The following is a 20,944-nucleotide window of genomic DNA, read 5'->3' as shown; positions in this document are numbered from 1 at the left end:
TTCTACCTTGTTTATTTTTGTAGGAGCCACCAAAACCTGTGCCAAACTGCTTTAAAGTTGGAATGAAACTAGAAGCTATAGATAGGAAGAACCCATACCTGATTTGCCCAGCAACCATTGGAGATGTTAAAGGAGATGAAGTTTTTGTTACATTTGATGGTTGGAGAGGAGCGTTTGACTATTGGTGCAGGTGTGATTCTCGAGATATTTTCCCAGTCGGATGGTGTAGCTTGACAGGAGATGCATTACAACCACCAGGGAACAATGGTAAGATGACTAATAATATTGCTTAATTGTTTTTCTCCTCAATTACAGCAGAATTTTAAAAACCAGCTGGCTGTATGCAGATAAGACTGAAGATTTGATTTGTGAGTAGCAGATGAGGATGAAATGTTGTTTTATTTTTGCAGCTTAAAGCTAATAGAAATTGCTAGGAAACAGTTTTTGCCTGTTTGTAGCATCTCTGGGAACATGTTTTATTTAATACTGTTAGGAGGGCTTCTGATGACCTCTAATTTTTGTGTGCTTATAAAGAATCTTGAACTAGATTTGCTGTTTGTATTATTGATAGATACATGCTCCTGTTTAGTGATACTAATATACTGGCTGCTGCAGCACTTTATGTTATGCTAAGTAAAGTAGTAGTGTTTACTTCTTTGATGATTGCAGGTCTAAACTATATATTTAATATTTCTTCCTTCATACTCACAAAATTCTGTCTTGCAGCTGCCTATTCTGAATGCTTTGTCATCCTCTTGACTTTAGGGATGTTTTTTGATCAGGTGATAGTGTCTCTTTAATTGATGGCTGCTTTATAATGAATAACTCTCTACCTTAGAAAGAAGGGAAATAGCATGAAGAGGGATATCCCTCAGTGTAATCCCTTTGCTACTATGGGAGTGCTTGTCAGGTTTCTATAGTGTAAGGCTTTTCTGTAAAATTGTTTGAGCTTGTCTATCCTCATCCCATAAAAAATGTCAGGAAGAGAGGTTTGAAGGAGGGGAATAATATTTTAATTAATTTCTTTATTAACCAGAGTGATTTGTTCGCAGTGAGACTTTTCATAGCTGGTGTTAGATGAGTAAGGAACAAATAGATTGGTGTCACAGAACATGTGGAAGTAGGAAAGGAACAGAAGCAAGAAGGCAAGAAATTAGTACTGTTTCCTGGCCTTTCCATCCCTGTTATTTTTCTCAGTCTTTTGCTAGCAGATCAAGAACTGTGTGGAAAATCTGGCTGGAATTAGCTAAGGGCACCTCTGCATCCTTGCTGTCACCTGCCTGGCTGAAGTTGCTGCCAGGGGTCATAGTATCTGGAATCGTGTTTAGTCCATTCTGGCAGATTTCAGCAAAGGAGTAACTCTGTGTAGCTGTACTGCCCAAAATGTTCTGCAGTGAGAGGGGAGGGGAAAGGCAGGTGAGGATGATGGACATTGGATCAGAAGTCATCTAACAGGTACCACACTGACCTTAGTCTTAATGTTTCTGTGCTCCCAGTCTCTAAAGGGTCTTTCTTGGCTCCTTCAGAAGGTTGACCTTGTCTTGGGAGATCATGAATGAGGTGTGTTATTACACTTAAGCTAATTATTTCTTTACTGTGGGGTGACTGAGCACTGGAACAGATTGCCCAGAGAAGTTGTGGAGTCTCCCTCACTGGAGATATTCCAGAGCTGTCTGGACACAACCCTGTGCCCTGTGCTCTGGGATGACCTTGCTTGAGCAGGGAGGCTGGACCAGGTGACCCCTGTGGTCCCTTCCAACCTGACCCATTCTGTGATACACAAGAGGGGCTGTGTAAATAAGTGGCATAGAAGTTTAAAACATATTTTTGTGACAGTTTAGATTACTGAGTCCAATTTCATCTTCTGGAAAGAATATTGCTAAATTGTTTAGTCTACTCCAATTTCACACTGAAAAGCCAGAGATATTTTCAGGTAAGACATCCAGAATTTTTTCTTGCCTGACTAATGCTTGATGGAGCTCAATGTTGTTTGACAATGAGTAAAGCTGGTTATGTAATCCAGTTCTTCAGGTAATAAGCCAAACAAAATTCAGAGTTGAAATACCTATCCAGTTAGGATACTATTGCTTTGTAATGAGAAACAAAAACACTCCAGGCATTAATAAAATCTGAAGCAGGGTTCTTACAGACTTGTAGTTAAAATTGACAATTTTGGACATGTAATAGAAACTGAGTGCAGAGAGATGCAGGCTGGATTGCTTTTTATTTTTGTTTCCAAAAGTGAGGCCAAAGTTAACTGCAGTTTTATTGAAATTGTCTATTCATTTTTCCAGCATTCTGAGCATAAATAATTCGTTATTTCTATTTTGCTTTGTGTTGTTATTTTTATTTATTTTATGTTTGTATGTGTTATACACACTTGTTGAATTTACATATCTGGATGAAATATTTTTTGCTCTCAGTTTAGGTTTTTCACTGTTACTTGATTGCTGTGGAGCCACTAAAGAACTGCAATGACAGTCCTTTATTAAGATTTAAATAATAGCTTCAAGGAGAGTACAATCAAGTTGTTTAAATTCAGAAATATGATGATGTCAGGATTCTTCATTACATACTAACATTAACTACTCCTGTTAAGGGAGAAAATATTACAGGTACTACATTGTAGGAATTTCCTTGGAGTATTGAAATTTATTTTGGTCTGGACCTTTTTCCTGCTGATTACCTCAGTATTTCTGGCTTGAATTTCTGCAATAAAAAGTGAAAATAATTGATTTAAGAGTGGCTTGAATTCCAGAGTGAATATGAAAAGTATTCTTGATTTTTGTAAAGCTGAAAGCACTTAAGTGTGTTAAATCACTACTTAGAGGGCTGAAAAAGAAAACCTCAGATTTTAGTAAACATGCAAAGCCAATATCTTGCAGTCTTAGTATGAAAGAGAAAAACGATGTTTTAAATTTCATTCATACCTTGGACAACAATTTCCTGCCATGAGATGGATTTTGGGGTCTCATTTAACCTTTTGAAAGAGAGATTAAATGCAGTAAGGGAGACAGTATGCAAATTAGGGAAGATTGTGTTTCAGCTGTCTGCTGCCTTAGCCTTTTAGGATGCCCAGAGAGAATGTAGGACCTCTGCCATGAGAGGTGTTTAAAAACAAGCTTCTAGAATGTGGGTTATTCAGACCAGATTATCTGTTATTTTTACTCTTTTCAACTGGATCTTCTGTACCTCTCATTGGTATTAGCTCATGAGCTAAGATAAAAGATAATAGAGATGTTAGGTGAAAAGTTGTTTTGGAGCAGCTGTTGATAGCCTTCAGGCCCCAATATTTATGTTTTGTATTTGGTCCTTATCAGAAGGTGTGACTTCAGTGGACCTGGCTGCATGTCAGGATATGTGCACAGTCATATGCAATGTACCATTCAATATTTATGCTGTCAGAAGCTGTGCTTAGCTAACATTGTAGTTTGTGTCATTAGAAATATCTCCAATGGTACTAATTGGTCATGTATGGTTTGACTTCAGTGCTTGATGTTGGCTTGGCCCACTGCCTCAAGGTTAATATTTTAAGGATGCAGTAGATTGTTTTCTCTGTGCCTCTTGGTCATTTAAATGCTTTTAGAGAAGATTAAAAAACACAACCACTGTTGTGAAAAAATACCTAATGAAAGAGATTGACGCTGGTCTGTGCTGGACCATCAAAGGACCATCTGCTCTTGAAGGTTTCCTCCTGTTGCCCGATTGATAAATGACACAAAACTCGGATAAGTTTTGTGGGTGCTTTATTAAGGGCCCGGGGAGCTGGGGGACTAATGTCCCTAAAACCCGAGCCCCCAATTTCACGTATGGGTGCTTCCCTCTTATACATGCCATTCACAACAAAGTCTCCAAGAAACAGTTCCCCGTTCCCCTTGCCTGGTCACAGACCCCTTGTGATACATTCCTTGGTTCACAAACAAGATCATTAATCTTCTGCTTATCTTATTCTAAGAGCATTGTATGCTGCCTCCAGACAGGTTAGCATTCTTACTTTCCTGCGCTAGTTTAAATATTTATTAAATCCCTAAGACTACCTGCCAGGTTACACACAAAACCCAACACACTTTCAACAGCTACAAAACTACTTTTTAACAAACCAGTTCACACACAAATCACTATAATTAAACATTTTGCTAAATTTCATTTCTTTTCCAACACTCCAGCACTGGCTGAAAGCAGATGTCTGAAGAAAATTATAAGCACATAGGAGACAGGTGTGCTCAAGTGTTCCTAGTATCTGTCCATCTGCAGCCAAGGTCCTTCCAAGCCCAGAATAATGCTTTTATGCTGATTGCTTTCTCAGGTACTCAGCATCAAAGGGGAGGAACTTGATCTAACCTGTTCTGTTATGTGCTGGAGCCATCTGAACTTTTAGCACCTACAACATCCTTTTTAGCACCTAAAGCATAAGACATTCTCTACTTGAGTATATTTTTTGTGGAAAAGGAGAAATTCCTTTTCCTTGCTGGTAGTTTTATTTGTTGTCCTTGGTTTCTTGTACTGAAACAGGCTCTTGTACTTCCAGTACTTGTACAGGAAGATTTTGGTGTTGTTCAGGGGTCAGTTTTATTCCTCTGGTCACCTTTGTTCCTCTATACTATTTCCTTTTCACTTAGAGCATTTTTGAGCCACTGGATCCAGAAGTGCACAATATATTGAAACTTGGTGACATAGTGGTGCCTTCTGTTATGTTTTCTGTTCCTTACATGATCATTCATTAATTGATATTTGGGATTTTTAGACTTATACTGATATTGTGTGCTTCCTTGGAGTGAGTATGAATGCAAAATAAATTCAGTCTTGTTGTTTTAGTGTTACCCTCTGCATTTGCTCATTCTAAAATTTGGTCATCTCTTGGGTACATGTAACTTATGCTTTTGGTATACTTTAGGAGGGATTTTAAAGTTTTATATCTTCTGCATGGTTTTTTATTCACTCTTTTTCTAGGCCAAATGTATTGTACTTTTCTATTTAACCACAATAGATTGTAATTTTTACTTTACTCTGTTGAATAATAGAAATCTGCTACTATACCCAAGAATATTCTTGATGTTCATGTATTGCTTTGTAGCTTGTTGTATTTTGAGGCTTATGATTGAAGTAAGCAGCAGGTGACTGGAAATTGTCAGAACAATTTCTATTTGCTGTTTCTGTATAAATTTATTTTACTGTTTAGTTATTACATGTAAATGGCAGTTACTTAGGCAACCCACCTTTTTATTTATAATTGAAGTAAAACCTTTTTCATAAAAGAGAGAAAACAAAAGAACAACTGGGGACAAGCCATGTGGGAAACAATAAGTAGTTTCCCCTGCAAAGACTGATTTCAGTATTAAGAATTATCTATCATTTAGATGTGAACAGAAAGAAGGGGATCAGTTACTACATATTCATGATCCCCCCCAGCCTTATGAAGCTGGATTTTTGAAGGATAAAGGCGATGCAAAGAACTCAAAAAGTTGGAACTGCTCTCTGTGCTCTAAAAATTTGGGAGGCCAAAGGAAGATGATAAAATAATTTATAAAACCAACCAAAACCATGATACAATGTAGTTTTTACCATAGGTCATGTTCTTTCTTTCACTCTCTTCTGTCTCCCCCTCTTCCACACCCTATGTCCCATCATTGCTTTTCTCCTAATTAGTGCATTTACTGGCAGTGAGAGCAATCTTCTTTCATTATGCTAATCAGCATGTAGATGTTAAAGGTCTCCTTCTAAAACTGTCTGCAGCAAAAGAGCAGTACAGGCTCAAGCAGAGATGTAAAAGTATCTTATTTGTCTGTTTTATGCTTTCTTAGTTTTATTTAATTTTCAGTCTTTTTCTCAGTGTTTACTTTGTGCAGATTTTACTGAGCTAGATACTAGAGATGATCTCTGTTGTTGATGAAATTATGTGAAAATAAGCTCTGGTATGTTTTCAGCTGAGTTGTGCAGAAATGTGCAACATCAGTGCAAACCTAAGTATTTGCCCTGTTTGCAGATGAAACAAAAGAAGTGCTGAAACTTTATACAGAACTATAGTAAGGTCTGTGAAGACTCTGTGATGTTTAGAGTAGCCAAAAAAATCAGATAAGCATGGTAGTTAAGTTTCATTAAAGAAAAAAAAAGTGAAGTGGTAAAATTTCTTACTGCTGGAGGTTTTATTTTTCTGTCAATGCAGCCAGCTTCTCTTCATGAGCAGATCCCAGTAGTTAAGTCAGGCACACACAGTAAGCAGATTTATGCTGTCTTCAGAATTGTACATGAAAAACTCCTCAGTGCTTCAGGCTAAAACCTGATTTGCCACATTCTCTCAAATGTTAAGCTTTTTTTATTTGGTATTAATGTTTCTTGACATCTTGCAGCAAGGCTTGGATAGTGCTGCCACAGGGCACTAATCACTTAAGAAAGAATAAAGGTTTTGCCTTTCCCAGAGATGTGACCTTATTGTAAGTCTGGATTCCCTGTCATCTTACCATGTTTATTTATAAGGTAATTGTAATTTTCTTGTAAATTGGAAGTACTCCCAACACATGTATTTTTGACTGCTACGTGGACTTTTTTTTAATATTCTTTTGTTTGAGTCTTATGGACACTGCAGGTATTTCAGTGTAGTCTAAACAGGAAGTTGTACTACTGTACAGACCTCCCACCTGCAGCTTGGGTAATAAAACACCCTATTGCTGTGGGGACTAAGCAGTAAAGGGTTACTAACCCAGGTGTGCCAAGCCACAGCCATGGTTGTGGTGCCCTGCTGGTGGATGTGATTGAGTATTTTCCAGATCTGTGTTAGTAGCTATAAGCTGTGTCCAGAGTATCAGTGCTGTCATTCACATGCTGAGACAAAACAAATTGTTGCATTGTACTATCCCTGCTCTGTGTCTCTTTTTTCTTCCCTGGAAGCTTGTTGCATTGTATTCTGTCATTTTGGGCCCACCTTTCGTCCTGTTTATGCTGTTTGGGGAAAAATAATGGCAAAACCAGGGCAGAATCAGTAATGATGGGATCAAAAGTCAGGTTGTTCAATTTGTACCCAATTTGTAGAGCTGGGCCTTGTTGGGTTTATTGACAGATTCATCACCAGTGCATCTAAGTTCACTTCAGGTAACTCAAGTTGATGCTGTTTTGATAGTTTGAGTTACCTTGTTGCTCTCTTCCTTGTCTTCCTTCCTTCCAAATTATCAACAAAGTATAGGAGTTTTTTTGTTGGGGTTTGTCTGGTTTAGGTTTTTTTGCTAATGTGGTTACAATGGCAATGCTTGTTGAAGGATGAGACTAAAAGCTGGCTTTTCACAGTTCTTGGTTTCTGGGGACTAACTGAAAAGATCTTCCAGGAGTCTTCCTTCTGTTTTGCCTGGAACCTCACAAGTCCCACATACTCTCTGCCCCATTTTAGCTCATAGAATTTGATTTTTTTGGAAGTGATGAGTGTGAATTTGGTTAGTAGTGGGTTTTGATGGATCTTGAATGGTATTTTCAGTGGTGGCTTCTGTAGGGGCTGGCTTGCCTGCCTCTTGAAGGTGTGGCAGACTGGGCATGGGAGTGAAGGACTGAGGGACTGCAGGTGCTACAGTGCTGCCTGGGCAGGTCACTGGGAGAGGAATGCTTTTTTTTTTTTCATCTATTTCTGTCTTACATTGCTTGGCAGTCTCCATTTTGCCTTTCAGTCCTGTGTAAGGTAGGCTAAAAATTTTCACAAAGACAGAGACTTCTTACTTCTTTTGTTATATTGGTAACAGAAACTAAAATCTAGAAAGAAGAAAGTTTCAAGCTGTAGTGTCCATGTCTTGCCAAGGTGGATGTTGTAAGTTTTCAAGTGTGATGTTGCTTTTTAGATAGCAGAATATTGACTTATATCTGATTTTGTATCATAGCTACATAGCAATTGGTATCTCACAGCTACCTCATGACCAGAAGTCATCCAAACACAGATAGGAAGAAGTGGAATGTATTACAGATAGTTATGCTTTTGTATGGCTCTGTTGTTCAATTGAGACATAAGGACATAAATTTTTATAATCCTTGGCAGTAAGCTGTTTTGAAAAAATTGCTAATCTTTTCCACTTCCTTTGCCAGTTGTCAAAACTATCATGATAATAACTGACTGTATTAAAGAAGGTTAGTTTTATAGTTAAAACTCCAGGCTAGAACTCAGCAGATATGTTTCCATTACTTCTCCTGTGGAGTGCTCACATGGATTTAGGGTAAGTTGCTAAACCTCTTTGCCTCTTTTTTTTTTTTTTTTTTTGTCTGTTCGTGACAGAAGGACCAAGCTTTTATATTCTTGAAAAACATTGGGTTTATATATTAGCAGGGCATAGGAACAATACTACAGTACAAATAGAATAATTTATCTCTTGAAAGAAAATCTGATTTAAAAAGTGAGCTACTTTTTTTACTGGCCTAATTGGCACCTTCACCTCAGGTAGCAATTCTGTGTTCACAGAATGCATGGCAGTGAGCCCCTACCTTCCTTTGTGTAATTTCCCATCAGTTGTTTGAAGTCTTGTCTTGTAATTGCTGTTCTGTGGCACTAACCAAATGGGAGATTTATAATGTTTAAATATTACAAATCTGAACCTTTTTTTTCCCCTGCTTTCCATAAAAACATGGAGTGAAACTGTCACTGCTGATTATTTGAGGGAATTTTACTAATTAGAATTGCATGAGAATTCAGGCTTTTGAGCTGTCATCTGTTCCATCCTCTTCCCAAGTAGTGGAGGTTTCAGTAGCTTCAGATTTCACAGTTGTCTTAAATATGTTACTTATTCTGGCAAGAGATCTTGATGATAACATTCTGGGGTCAATCTTGCAGTTCTACCTGTGTCTGGGAAATTTTTCTGTTTCTGCAAGCAGAATTTGGCCCTCATGTGAGGTGTAACCTTTTGGGTCCTTTTCATGCAAATGGGCTCAGTTGATTGCAGTGGATCTGCTTGTTTCAGCAAGGGACTGAGTTGTGGCCGTGCATCTCCAGGTTGTGAGTTCCAAAATACAGGATTTGAGGTTTCTGTTATATTAAATGCAAAGTTCCCAGGTGTTGGGATTCTCACAGAAGTGTTTGATGGAGGAAAGAAAGAATGTTTTGAAAGAGAAGTATTTGAAAGCGTGTAAGCTGTGAGTTGCATGAAGGGCTAGGTACCTATAGCCCACACAAATGTGGCAGTATGACTGGAGCTCTGTGAACTCTGAAAGCACTGCTTAGTTGCTGACATTTCTATGGTAAAGTGTATCTGTGGAGTGTGACCTCTGTTCTTCAGTTATTCAGGGTGTCTGTGGAGGTTTTGGCTCTAAACAAGATATTTGGGAAGGAAAGCCATGCAATGCATCCCATTCCTGAAACTGGAGTGGTGGATATTTCTGTAGATGAGCAACATGACACAAATGCTTGATTTTGCTTGTGCAAATGAGAGAGCCTTTGTGATGCAAAGCAGCATCCTCAAAAGGCAAATGTGCTTTTTTGGTTGTAAATATCCCAGCTAAATACTGCAGTAATTGCAAGCAGAGCTTGGCATTTTTCCTCTCTATTCTCTTCATCGTTATATTTTAACAAGTTCTCATGAGACTATTAAAGTGTCTTAGTTTTTGGAACATGTGGCCTAGTGGGGATAACTCTGTCTACAGATGCAGTGGGTTGGCAGCTTGATTTTTGCATGTCTTTTCATTTCCCCCAGATCCCGTGACCCAGTGTAACCTTTGGTCTCCCTCTGAAGGCCGGGGTGAGGGAAGTATGAGCAGGTGACTGATGATCACTGTCAGTACAGCCTGCAGACAATATGGGAATTACTTTAGCAGTCTCCCACTCCCTTGTGCTCCCCCCATGCTCTCTTAAATCAACAAATGCAAATAGCAGCTTCCTCATTTGCTGCTATCTCTGGGATGCTGCCCAGGCAGCATGGGCTTTGTTGCAGTCCTGCCTATTAAAAAAACAGCTTCAGCCCTAGGCAGAAGGAAAAATACCAAGTGGGACCTGATTCCCCCCACCCCCTTAATGGTTAATGCTGCTCATATTTGGTCCTCTGGCAAATGCAGGTAGGAAGATGCTGAGATAAGGTAGTGCTTGATGTGTGTGGTTCAAGAGGGCAGCAGGAAGTGGCTGGAGCTGTTTGCATTGTTACTCTTTGTCTGGTAAATGTCCTTCTGGAAGGGAGTAGGGATTGCTCAGTGTCCAAAACTCATACCTGTGCTCCTAGAACTTGTTGACTTGCAAGTAGTGTGTATTTAACAACAGCTATGTCTTTACTGTGGAGACTAGAAATGCATTTGCTAGATTTCACCATAGGCAGAAGCACAAAGAATTAGTTAAACAACATTTCTTTCCAAGGTCATGATTGTTTTGTTCTATGCATAGTTGTGTGGCCCAAATAAATAAAATAGCTGCATTTATATTGTTGTAAGTATAATATATAGTATTGCATTGTACAGCATACAGTTGATATTTTGCTTTCCAGACATACAGCTTAACGTGAGATGTCGTTCAGCAGTTCAGGAACATAAGAGTAATGCTGTGCCAGCATTTGGTTGAAATTCTGTTCATCTTACTTTGTCATCGCATATGAAAAGATGTTTTGGCATACATAAATAAAAGGAAAGTGGTCACTTTGTACATCCAGAAGGTGGTCCTTCTCAGATACCTCAGGGTATCAGGTCTGCATTTGATGTATTAGGACTGCAACCAGCCATAATGAAGAGATTTCTTCTGAACTGCCATTAGGGAATATTAGATTAGTAACTGAATCAGGCAAATAGCAATGTATGTAAATGCTCCTACTGCTTTAGGAATGTGTGTCAGTAGTACTTGTATTTTCTAAGAAGTCTGTGTGCAGTGTATATTTAATCTTAGTGAATTTGAAAATAGTGACATTTTCTATTGCAAATACTTAATAACAGTTAACTCCTGAATAAAGATACAGGGTTAAAGGAACAATTGTAAAGCAAGGTGCTGGAAATGTTAAGTTGAATATGATTCATAGAGCTTGACATTAAAATTGTTACTCAATCTTTAAATATTTTATTTTCTCAATCTCTTATTTCAAAAGTACCTTTATGGTTTTTTTTTTGTTTTACTTGCTTACCAGAAAGCTTCAACATACTAATATTTTCAGGGAAGAAATATTCCAATTTCACAAAAATCCAGAATTACCACCCCCCTATGCTCCATTTCCAGTATGAATTAGTGCTTTGAGTCAGGTACTGATAGCCTACACAGTCAAAGCCTGCTTTAACTCTAACTTGCAATACTTCTCTAACTTATGTCACATTAAGTTTATGGGTGTTAAGGCTGGGGTGAATCACATGAATTTCATGATCAGCAAGATGCAAAAGGCTGTGATAGGGGCAGTCTGACACTAGAAAGCTGTCTGATTTTAGTGTAAAGGTTTCAAATTACTTCAAATATGTTGTGTCTTTCTTTCCCATACCTCTCAGCAAAGGTGGTTTGATGTCCAAAAATTCCTGTTTCATCTTCTACTTACCTGTCCTGCAATTTCTGCATCTGTCTGCCTGCCAGCAGTTGGGCCAACAGAATGGAGTATTTGTCAGCCACAGGGACTTAATATTTGCTTTTTGTTGGCCATAGGTGCTATAGCAGGTTCATTGAGGGTATATCCTCATGTTCTGTTTGGCATCCTTTTGGTGCTCTAATCTGTCCATTGGGAAGGGAATTGTTAAAATAAAACCATCATTATTTGAGAGGAGAGCAAGTTGGGTGGAAAAGACCTGTTCACTAGGAAGTTTTAATTTAATGAAATCTGGTTACATCTTAGAGCCTCACACCAGATTATAATGCTATCACAGCATCTGCATATTGGAACATATCCAAGTGGATATCTGTTGGGATCCTATATTGAATTGGAGAGATTAACCCATCTCATGGGAGAAAATCACTTCAGTGTTAAGAATGAAGAAAAACGATACTTTTATGTTTGAGTTTTGGAATTCTGTCTTCAAAATGGCACCAGGCAGAAAAATCTGGGTATGGTTATGTGAGCTTAACTTTCTAAACCAGTATCTCAGACAAATACTCATTAAAGACATTTTGTCTGTCATCAGTTTCTTCTTGTCACTGGGATGATTTTCTTTGCTGCTCAAAGTTGTTTTGTAGCTCCCTAGAAGTAGTTTGCATGTCTTGTAGTTGTGGAAGCTGCTCTTAGTGGAAAAGGGATGTATTATAAGCTGTATAATTTGTGAAGTATTTTTGAAGGCCTTCTTGATGAATGGCACTTTATAAATACTGTAATTAAATTATGGGAAGCATTTATAAGGTGAGTGGATTAATTCTTGGGGTTTTTTCCCCAGTTTTTATTTGAATGTTTTTCTCTTAGGAAAGTCCCTGGAAAAGAATGGGTACAAAGAGTTCTCTCTTTGGCGTCAATGAAGTTCTGTAGTTTCATGCCAACTACTTAAGTTCAAAGTAAAAAGTATATTCATTTTACAATGTAAATTGTGCAGTACACTTTTATTTTTTTAAGCCTTTGTTAGAAAAGTTGCTTTCCATTGTTCATTTTGAGGTTTTCCCCCCCTTCCCTTTTGTTTTTGTTTTTCCTCAGTTTCCATTACAAAGAGCAGTGCAAAAATCCAATCTTCCCCTTCCAAAGTGACCCGGCGTTCAATGCAGTCTCCACAGAAATCTGCTCCAGTTCCAGCGCAGCGGGGCAGGAAACCAGGTCGGGGCAAACCCCCTGGACAGTCTGCAGTTCCCAAGAAGGGCAGGTCTCCTAAAAATATCCCCCTGACAAAAAGCACCTCTCATACTGAAAATCTTAAAACAAGGAAAAAAAGTTTAAAACCTGGAAAAAAGGTTAGTCCTTATCTACTACTTTATTTTATATTGCAGAATTTTGCAGTGAGATTTTTTTATTATTATCATCACTTAATTTTCTGTCTTCTCTTCAGCCTTCAGGGCTTTACTGTTTTCAGCAACTGATTACAAGAAAAAGTTTAGAATAGCTCTTCTGGAATATTTTAGTATAAGATCCTGTGGATTATTTTATTCCCAAACAAGATTACGGTTTTATTTATGGGTGAGTAATCGGTGTTGAAAAACGCTATTCTGAAGTAGAGAGACAGGGAAGCATTTAAGTTTTTTAGTTTGGGTTAGTTTGTTACTGAACCATATATATAGCTTGCATTTTTGGGGTTTTTTTCAGGTTTAGAAACACTGAATTAAAAACAGTGGGGACTTTATTGCATAATTTAAGCTTTTTAAGCATACAGCTGGATTTGCCAAATGAATCTCATGGATACTGCCTAATCCTGGAGCTTCTACTAGCATGAAGCAGGAAGCTTCTTTATCTCCAGATGTGGGCCTAATTTTGCCCTGGTCTGAAAGGCATGATGCCTTTCTCCCTGCCCAGCTGAGTCAGACCTGCAGGGTTGGCAGCTGCCTGCAGCTTCAGCTCTGGTGGAGCTCTCTGCTCAGGCACACACTGCAGCTCTGCTCAGGCACACACTGCAGCTCTGCTCAGGCACACACTGCAGCTCTCTGCTCAGGCACACACTGCTGCTCTCTGCTCAGGCACACACTGCAGCTCTGCTCAGGCACACACTGCAGCTCTGCTCAGGCACACACTGCAGCTCCCTGGTCAGGCACACACTGGAGCTCTCTGCTCAGGCACACACTGGAGCTCTCTGCTCAGGCACACACTGCAGCTCTGCTCAGGCACACACTGCAGCTCCCTGGTCAGGCACACACTGGAGCTCTGCTCAGGCACACACTGCAGCTCTGCTCAGGCACACACTGCAGCTCTGCTCAGGCACACACTGCAGCTCCCTGCTCAGGCACACACTGCAGCTCTCTGCTCAGGCACACACTGCAGCTCTCTGCTCAGGCACACACTGCAGCTCTCTGCTCAGGCACACACTGCTGCTCTCTGCTCAGGCACACACTGCAGCTCTGCTCAGGCACACACTGCAGCTCTCTGCTCAGGCACACACTGCAGCTCTCTGCTCAGGCACACACTGCAGCTCCCTGGTCAGGCACACACTGCAGCTCTCTGCTCAGGCACACACTGCTGCTCTCTGCTCAGGCACACACTGCTGCTCTCTGCTCAGGCACACACTGGAACTGCTGTCCCCTCACCCCACTGCCACTGACAGCAGCACTGGCAGATGAACAATCTCCAAGTGAGTCAGTTCAGGGAGCTCAGCTGGTAGACAGCTAGCACAGCATCCATCCCTCCTACTTCCTTCTTTGTCTGCTCCACCCCAAAAAAAGCACAAATGCTACAGCTGCTGCAAGGAAGAATAGAATCACAGCAGGGCAGACTTAGGGCAATTTGAATTGCCATGGAAGTGCAGTCTATTTTCTGAGGCTTGCTCAGGCACAGCAGGCTGTTCAAGAAGAGTAGCAATCCTGCAATGTCTTTCCTCAGGCAGTTTGAGTCTCTCCTTGTGCTCCTTCCTGCTTTGCATTAGCACTAGTGAGGAGGTGGGGGGCAGTGCTTTTTCCTGGTGGGTTTTTTGGGTTTTTTGTGTTCATTCCCCTTTCCTCCAAACAGTCTAAAAGTAGAAGTCTTGGGGCTTTTCTCCTCCAGTTTATATCAGTGGGGCTGTGGGATCTCTTCCTAATGATGCTTGGGAAGAGGTGGAGTAATGGCAGGGTGGGGATTCTCCTTTCCAGTGACTGTGCTGATCAGTGTGAAGTGCTAGTGAAGTAATATTATTAGAGCATAGCTGGAAGCTCTAGTATGAAACTGGAAGCAGCACTTCATTGAAATGATGATCACAAGATAAAAAAATATTTTGGGGACCATAAATTGAAAGCTGAGCACTCTTCTCTGCTGCCTGCCCCTTGCAGCCAGCTGTCCAAACTGATGGAATTGGTCTCCAGTTTTGTTTCTCTCTTACTTGGTGTATAAAAATGCACAGTGACAGGGATTAAAGAGGAGAAAGGGGCTCCTATCCAGGCTTAGCTAGTGGGCACGGTGCTCTTTGTAAGTCTGGACAGGGCTTTAAAGGACACCATTGAACACAGGACTGTCATATCTGAAGGTCTTATTCAGGTATGGCAGGATGTGCACTTGCATGTAAGAATTTTGTCCTTTAGCTCCCATTAAAAAGAAATGGAGAGGCTTTGTCTATGTCTTGAAACAGTAGTTGGAGGCACCTTGCCTTTAGAAGAGGCCTCTGGGCCCTGAAAGTGTCTGCTTGGAGCATTTAACACCTGGTTTGTGTGAAGTGCTTGCAGGTACTGTTTGGGGAATGGGTGTTAGTGCTGACATATCCTGTCCTGAGGCAGCAGATCTGACCTACCTCTATGCACTCCTGATTTCCTCTGTGGGACCAGGCAACAGAGAGGTTTTGCAAAATCTACGTTTGATACATCTAATTTGAGATTTTTACTTTGTTAACTTTAGCATTAAAAACTTGAAAAATTAGTTCCTTTTGAGAACTCACAGAAGGCTGTTACTGCTTTGGTAAGTGGTTAAATTGCCAAGATGTTATACATATGTGCAAACTTTTCTTTGGACTGTTACACCTGTTAGCATAAGGGTAGAGAGAGGAAATGGGGCTTTGTGGGAGTTCTGCAGACAGGGTGTGTCTGACATGAAGTGCAGCCATACAGCCTGTACACCTCACAGAATGTATGCAAATATGCAAGTGGTATGTGCCTAGAGGCTTGAAAGTGCTTTTTTTTCTTCCATCCACCCCCCCCCCCACACTGATGCAAAAGAAAACCCCTCTCCAGATGTTGCACTAAATGGTTGTGCTTCAAGTGTGAGCTGGCTATTTGGTGTTTTTAGGGACATGGGTATATGCCTGTCTCTTTGCAGAGTTGTTTGAATTTCTTCGCCATTTTAGGTTTGTTATGTTGCAGTATTTATAATTTTGCAGATACTAGCTTTTATTATACAGCTAGAAATGTTGAGCTGTATAATTTTTCTCCTTTATTTAAATTTTTTCTAAGCTCTGTAAGTATGAGATGCATGTTGGATTTTGTTTTTCATTTGTTTCTCACAGCTTGTACTGTATGTTTTTACTCTTCCATAATAAAGAAGGAACCTCTGTACATCTCTTTTTTTATTATATTTTAAAAGTACACTTTGCATAACAGTGCAAAGAATTCCTTTCAGAATTTCTTGAGGAAACCTCTTGGTCTGAATGTGGCTACCAGCCCTAAATTCAACCCCACAAAAAATCGTTTTTGAGCATGAGGGTGAAGCTGGTGGTGTTGTCCTGGTGGTATGAGCTGTGAGCCTGCTCTCTGCCCTCCCAGCTGCCAGGGGCCAGCCACACAAAGCTACTGTGCCCAGCCCTGCTGGCATTGTGGCCTGTTTCATGAGACAACACTGCCCATCATGGGGAGCTGCAAAATGAGAGCCTCAGCTGAGCAAGCATAATGTGCTATATTCCCTTCAGAGGGAGAAGGTAGGAAACAGCCAGCTAGTCTCACCATGTGTGCATTGGTTTGGAGAGTGGATGGTTGCTCTTAGTTTAGTGTTTGTATTTTGTTTTCATTCCTGCATTTTCTGCCATTTCCCTTACCTTTTCCCTCAATTTGACCAATATCAATACCAAAAATGAGTATTTTTTTAGCACGGTAAAAGAAAACTGCCCCACTGCAAGAATCCCTGCTAGAGGGGGCCTTGAGGAATGTTGCACTTCAGATCAAAACCTCAGTCTTCCCAAGCGCATTTATTTTTCTCTGTATTAAAGATGGAGACCTTTCTGTCACCCAGTGTTAAGATAAATGGTCAGTTCCTGACACGTACATCACTGCTTGGTTCTGTGCTACCTCATTCACAAGGCAGTGCCAAGCCTTGGCAGTCTATTCCTTATGTTCATGGTGATTCCACCCAGTGCCACATTGTCAAGTACTTTCCCCAGCCAAACCTATCTTCTCCAAACTGTAAGTGGCACAGAATTTTTTTTTAAGTGCCCTGGATTTCAGAAGAAAGTTTGTTTCTTCTTTCTAGGTTTTGTGAAGAAGTTAAATACTGCTTCTTTTAGGAAGGTGTATATTCTGATTGCTTTCTACATGGTTTTCAATACATTACTTGAAAAATAGGCTGCTTCTAAAAGTGTAGAGAATGAAAACTGCTAAATGGAAGAGGGCTTAGCCTTCCTTAGCTGAAGTTTTACTTCAGTATGTATCAGTTTTAATGGTAAATCCTTACCACATTGCCAAAGTCTCTGCTGCATTCAGCAGTGTCAAGACCTTGGATGATTTCTTACATTCCTAATTTTTGCTAGGTAAGAGAGTCAAAAAGTAATCTGTTCTCATGCAGAAATAAGTGGTGAAGGGAAAAGTGATGAACTCCAATTTATTATTTCTTTTAATTTGATGTATTTTTATAGTATGTCAAAACACATCACCGATCTCTGGTGACAGTGACAGGACACAAGGGAATGGCCTGAAGCTGTGTCAGGAGAGGGTTAGGTTGGATATCAGGAAAAGATTCTTCACCCAGAGGGTGGTTGGGCACTGGAACAGCTCCCCAGGGAAGTGATCACAGCACCAAGCCTGACAGAGCTTGAGAAGTGTTTGGATGCTCTCAGGCACAAGGTGTGACTCTTAGGGTGTCCTGAGCACGGCCAGGAGTTGACTCAGTGCTCCTTTTGGGTCCCTTCCAACTCAGGATATTCTGTGATTCTGTGAAACATCTTCCATGTGCACATTTCTTTTCTAAACCCAGTTCAAACCAAATTACAACAAAATCCTCTTTTCCTCAGGTGGAGAAGAACTAATGCACATGGACTAATCTGTAAATTGCTGTGCTCTGAACTCTGGTTATCTGTTGTTTGATAAGCTGCAAAGAAGTTTGGTTTGGGAAAGGAAAGGGTGGTGGCAACCAGCATGACTGGATTGTAACTGCAGGCTTGTTTGAGATCTTCCATGAAGCACCTGAAAATTCCTGGAAGTGGTTACTTGAGAATTTCAACCCCTTTGAAACAAGCTGAGGAAAAATACAGGTGCATTGTAATGCTGATGCCTAGATGTGAGTTAGGTTTTTAATGGCACTACATACACAGCCCAGCTAAGTTACCTGAGCTGTGATAAACCCAGCTGGAAGGGCATGGACAGGAAAATACCCCAAAATATCTCTTCCTAAGGTTTTTAGAAGAGTCATGAAGTAGTATATAAAGCTCTTTCTTTTCCCACTTTTTATGCAAAGGTGGGTTCTTTTCTAAGTCAATTGTCTTCCACTGCATTACTAAAGTAGCTGTAACTGCAAACTGACAGTTTCTGGTCTTCCTTTCCTGAACTTTCCCTTCTCTGCTGTGTGTGGTACTTTTCTAATAAGGAACCACACACATTCATTAAGATGGTAACTGATAGCAGGAAAGTTGTGCAGATGCCTTAAAAAGCATTAAATATTTTGACTCTTTTTTTTTTCTCTTAACAGAAAAAAACCTTGCCTGAACAACTGACTCCTACATCTCTTTCTCCTCAGTCATCTCCTGAGGGGAAAAATGGCACTGCACAGATGCTTAAAGATGGAATCAATTTGTCTGGTGCAACTGCAGCAGTTATATCCACAGGTAAAAAACAAAGAAGTGTGTGAAATGGTTTCCATGTCAAGCAGTTTCATTTTTATGAAGAATGTGCTGCAAACTAACTTATTACTGTAAATCATTGTCCAGCTGCCTTATTTTTGAAAGATATTTGTAGGAGCCAGAGTTACTTTTCAGAACTGGTATTTTGATGCCCACATTATAGCAGTAAGTGCTGGGACACAGGGACTTTGATAAATCTGCTAGACCTGGCAGTTTGTTCCTGTGTGAAGAGGGAAACTGTACAGTTCTTTCATGTCTGTCCTACTCCTTAATGTATGAAATGGGAATAGATGTAGCTAAAAGCCCATATGATATTCTGATCCCATGCAAGCTGTACTGTAATGTTACAAAATGGAGATTTTATCTCTATATAACCTTACATGAAAGGAACCAACTCTGCTAAAACCCAGTAATGGCAATCAGAAGAAATACATTCCTCTTTCCTCATGTTTAATTTTTTTTGCCTCTAAATATAATGAAATGTGTCTTGAAAAGGATTGGCAGAAAATAAATAAGCCAGTAGATGAACTAACCCATTGAGGAACTGGTAACCCTATAGTGAAACAATTCATATATTGTCAGCCAAAATCTCAGAATTTTATAAAAACTCCATAAATTGCCATCATTTTGCTTGTGGTGCTTTTTTACATTCAAAATCTCTTTTTACAATAGAAGTTGTAAGGCTCTTCTCATGCCCAGTTTCAGTCATGGATGAGGGGAAAACAAGTACCTTTTTCCTAGGAAAATAAACCTTTTGCAAGGCAGTTGTTGCTGAGCCCAGACAGAAAATGCCATACTATTACTCTTGGTTTGTAGCTTTGATTATTTGTACAAATAGATTTCCTTCCATTTGTAGATATCAGAGAGTAAACAGATATGCACGAAGACATTACATCATTAAAACTCTTGTAGAAATACTTTATTTATGCTTAGAGTTTTTATCTAAAATCAAACTAAAGTTCAGAAAATATGTCAGTTCTTTGTGTAATAGAATGTTTAGATTGCTCAATCACCAAGAGGCACATATTTTCATTAAGCTGTAATAATGTCTTGGGTGCATTCATGGTCATGTGGCAGCCAGGGTGAACAAGAAAAAAAAAATCATCATTTACATGTTTCCCATGTTCTTCTGCCTGGGCAGTTGTTTTGGAGGACAGTTTCACATTGCCTCTTTAAAAAGTAGTTACAAAAGTACTATATGATTGTTTGTGCTACACTTTAAACGACCTTAGTGTTTGTAAAGAAGTGTTTATTTAGCAGACAAGCCACGTGTCAGTGTGGAAATCCTGTGAGTGGTTCAGGGCTTCTGAAGCTACAGGCCTTCAGTAGCCACTCTGTGTGATGTGTATGTTAGTGCCAATGGGTGCTTCAGAATGAGCATCAGTGACAGGTATATAACACAGGGTTCTCTTTGGTGCAGCTTCTCAAATAGGAAACAAATTAGGCAGTAACTTGGTATGGCCTGCTTTGTAGAATTGTGACTTGGTAGTATGGAGTACCTGCCAGTAATTTGTATTTTACTGGAACTAGTGTATGAGCAGAGATTAGTCAAAACACAGGCACACATCATACCAGCTTTGTTACATTAGTGAGGTAGGAGAGGGCTTCAGAAAGCAGGAGAAAAGGTGAGTTTAGAATTCAGTCAGGAGAACCTTGGTAGAAGAGCACTTTCTGCATGCTCTGAAAATATGTGTGCATGCTCAGCTTCTTGAGTTGACCAGTATAACTTTTCTGCAGGATTAAAACTAAAATGACAATCTGCAGTTCTAACTTGAAAACGTGCCTTGGTTCCTTGGCAGTAAATATGGCTTGTACCTTTTCAGTGTGTGTGTATGTGAACAAACATGGAAATTCTGGGCCTCACCTGGATAAGAAGAAGGTTCAGCAGCTTCCAGACCATTTTGGACCAGGTCCTGTAAATGTGGTACTTCAGCAGGCTGTACAGGCTTGTGTGGATTGTGCCTATCAAGCCAAAACAGTCTTTGGATTTCTGAAATCTGGCCATCATGGAGGAGAAATGATAACTGGTATGTGAAGATGCTCTGTTTCTTTGTTTCTTTACTTATTGAACTTGAGGTGGGGCAGAAGAACTGAAGTAGTTGCAATGAATTTATATCACTTTTGTAGCTGTGTAAACACAGGTGTGAACATTGATGATGTATGATTTATCTTACTCTGAGTTCAGAGTGATTTGAACAATTCTTTAAATTTAAATTAAAATATAGCAATAGCAGTGTTTAAATTACAAATGCACAATACATTGTTTCTTACACTAAGTAGAGCTTGTGTACCTCATTTAGCAGCTGTGGCCAAACATTTGTCAAGCAAACTCACTACAAGTGAGATAAGCAGCTTTATTAGTTCAAGTCATTCGCATAATCTTATCCATGCACAACGTTGGTGATCTTAAAGCATTAACCAAGTGGGTGACAAGTCTCAAACTAATCTGTTTAGCTTCCAGGCAAGT

The 20,944-nt window shown here is 39.8% G+C and overlaps 1 protein-coding gene across 1 annotated transcript in view; it reads left to right on the top strand.

The window, feature by feature from the left end:
* Positions 1 to 20,944, top strand: part of SCML2 (Scm polycomb group protein like 2) — a 73,156-nt gene that overhangs the window by 36,072 nt on the left and 16,140 nt on the right. Inside the window, exons 7-10 of the mRNA XM_059493788.1 lie at positions 24 to 267; positions 12,528 to 12,778; positions 18,327 to 18,462; positions 20,301 to 20,504. Of these exons, the coding sequence (XP_059349771.1) occupies positions 24 to 267; positions 12,528 to 12,778; positions 18,327 to 18,462; positions 20,301 to 20,504 (835 nt within the window). The remainder of the gene's footprint in view (positions 1 to 23; positions 268 to 12,527; positions 12,779 to 18,326; positions 18,463 to 20,300; positions 20,505 to 20,944) is intronic.

This window comes from Ammospiza nelsoni, chromosome 2 (genome assembly GCF_027579445.1).
Source record: "Ammospiza nelsoni isolate bAmmNel1 chromosome 2, bAmmNel1.pri, whole genome shotgun sequence".
NCBI classification, from domain to species: Eukaryota; Metazoa; Chordata; class Aves; order Passeriformes; family Passerellidae; genus Ammospiza; species Ammospiza nelsoni.
The sequence above is the reverse complement of the archived record's forward strand: the minus strand, read 5'-3'. Positions and strand labels throughout refer to the sequence as shown.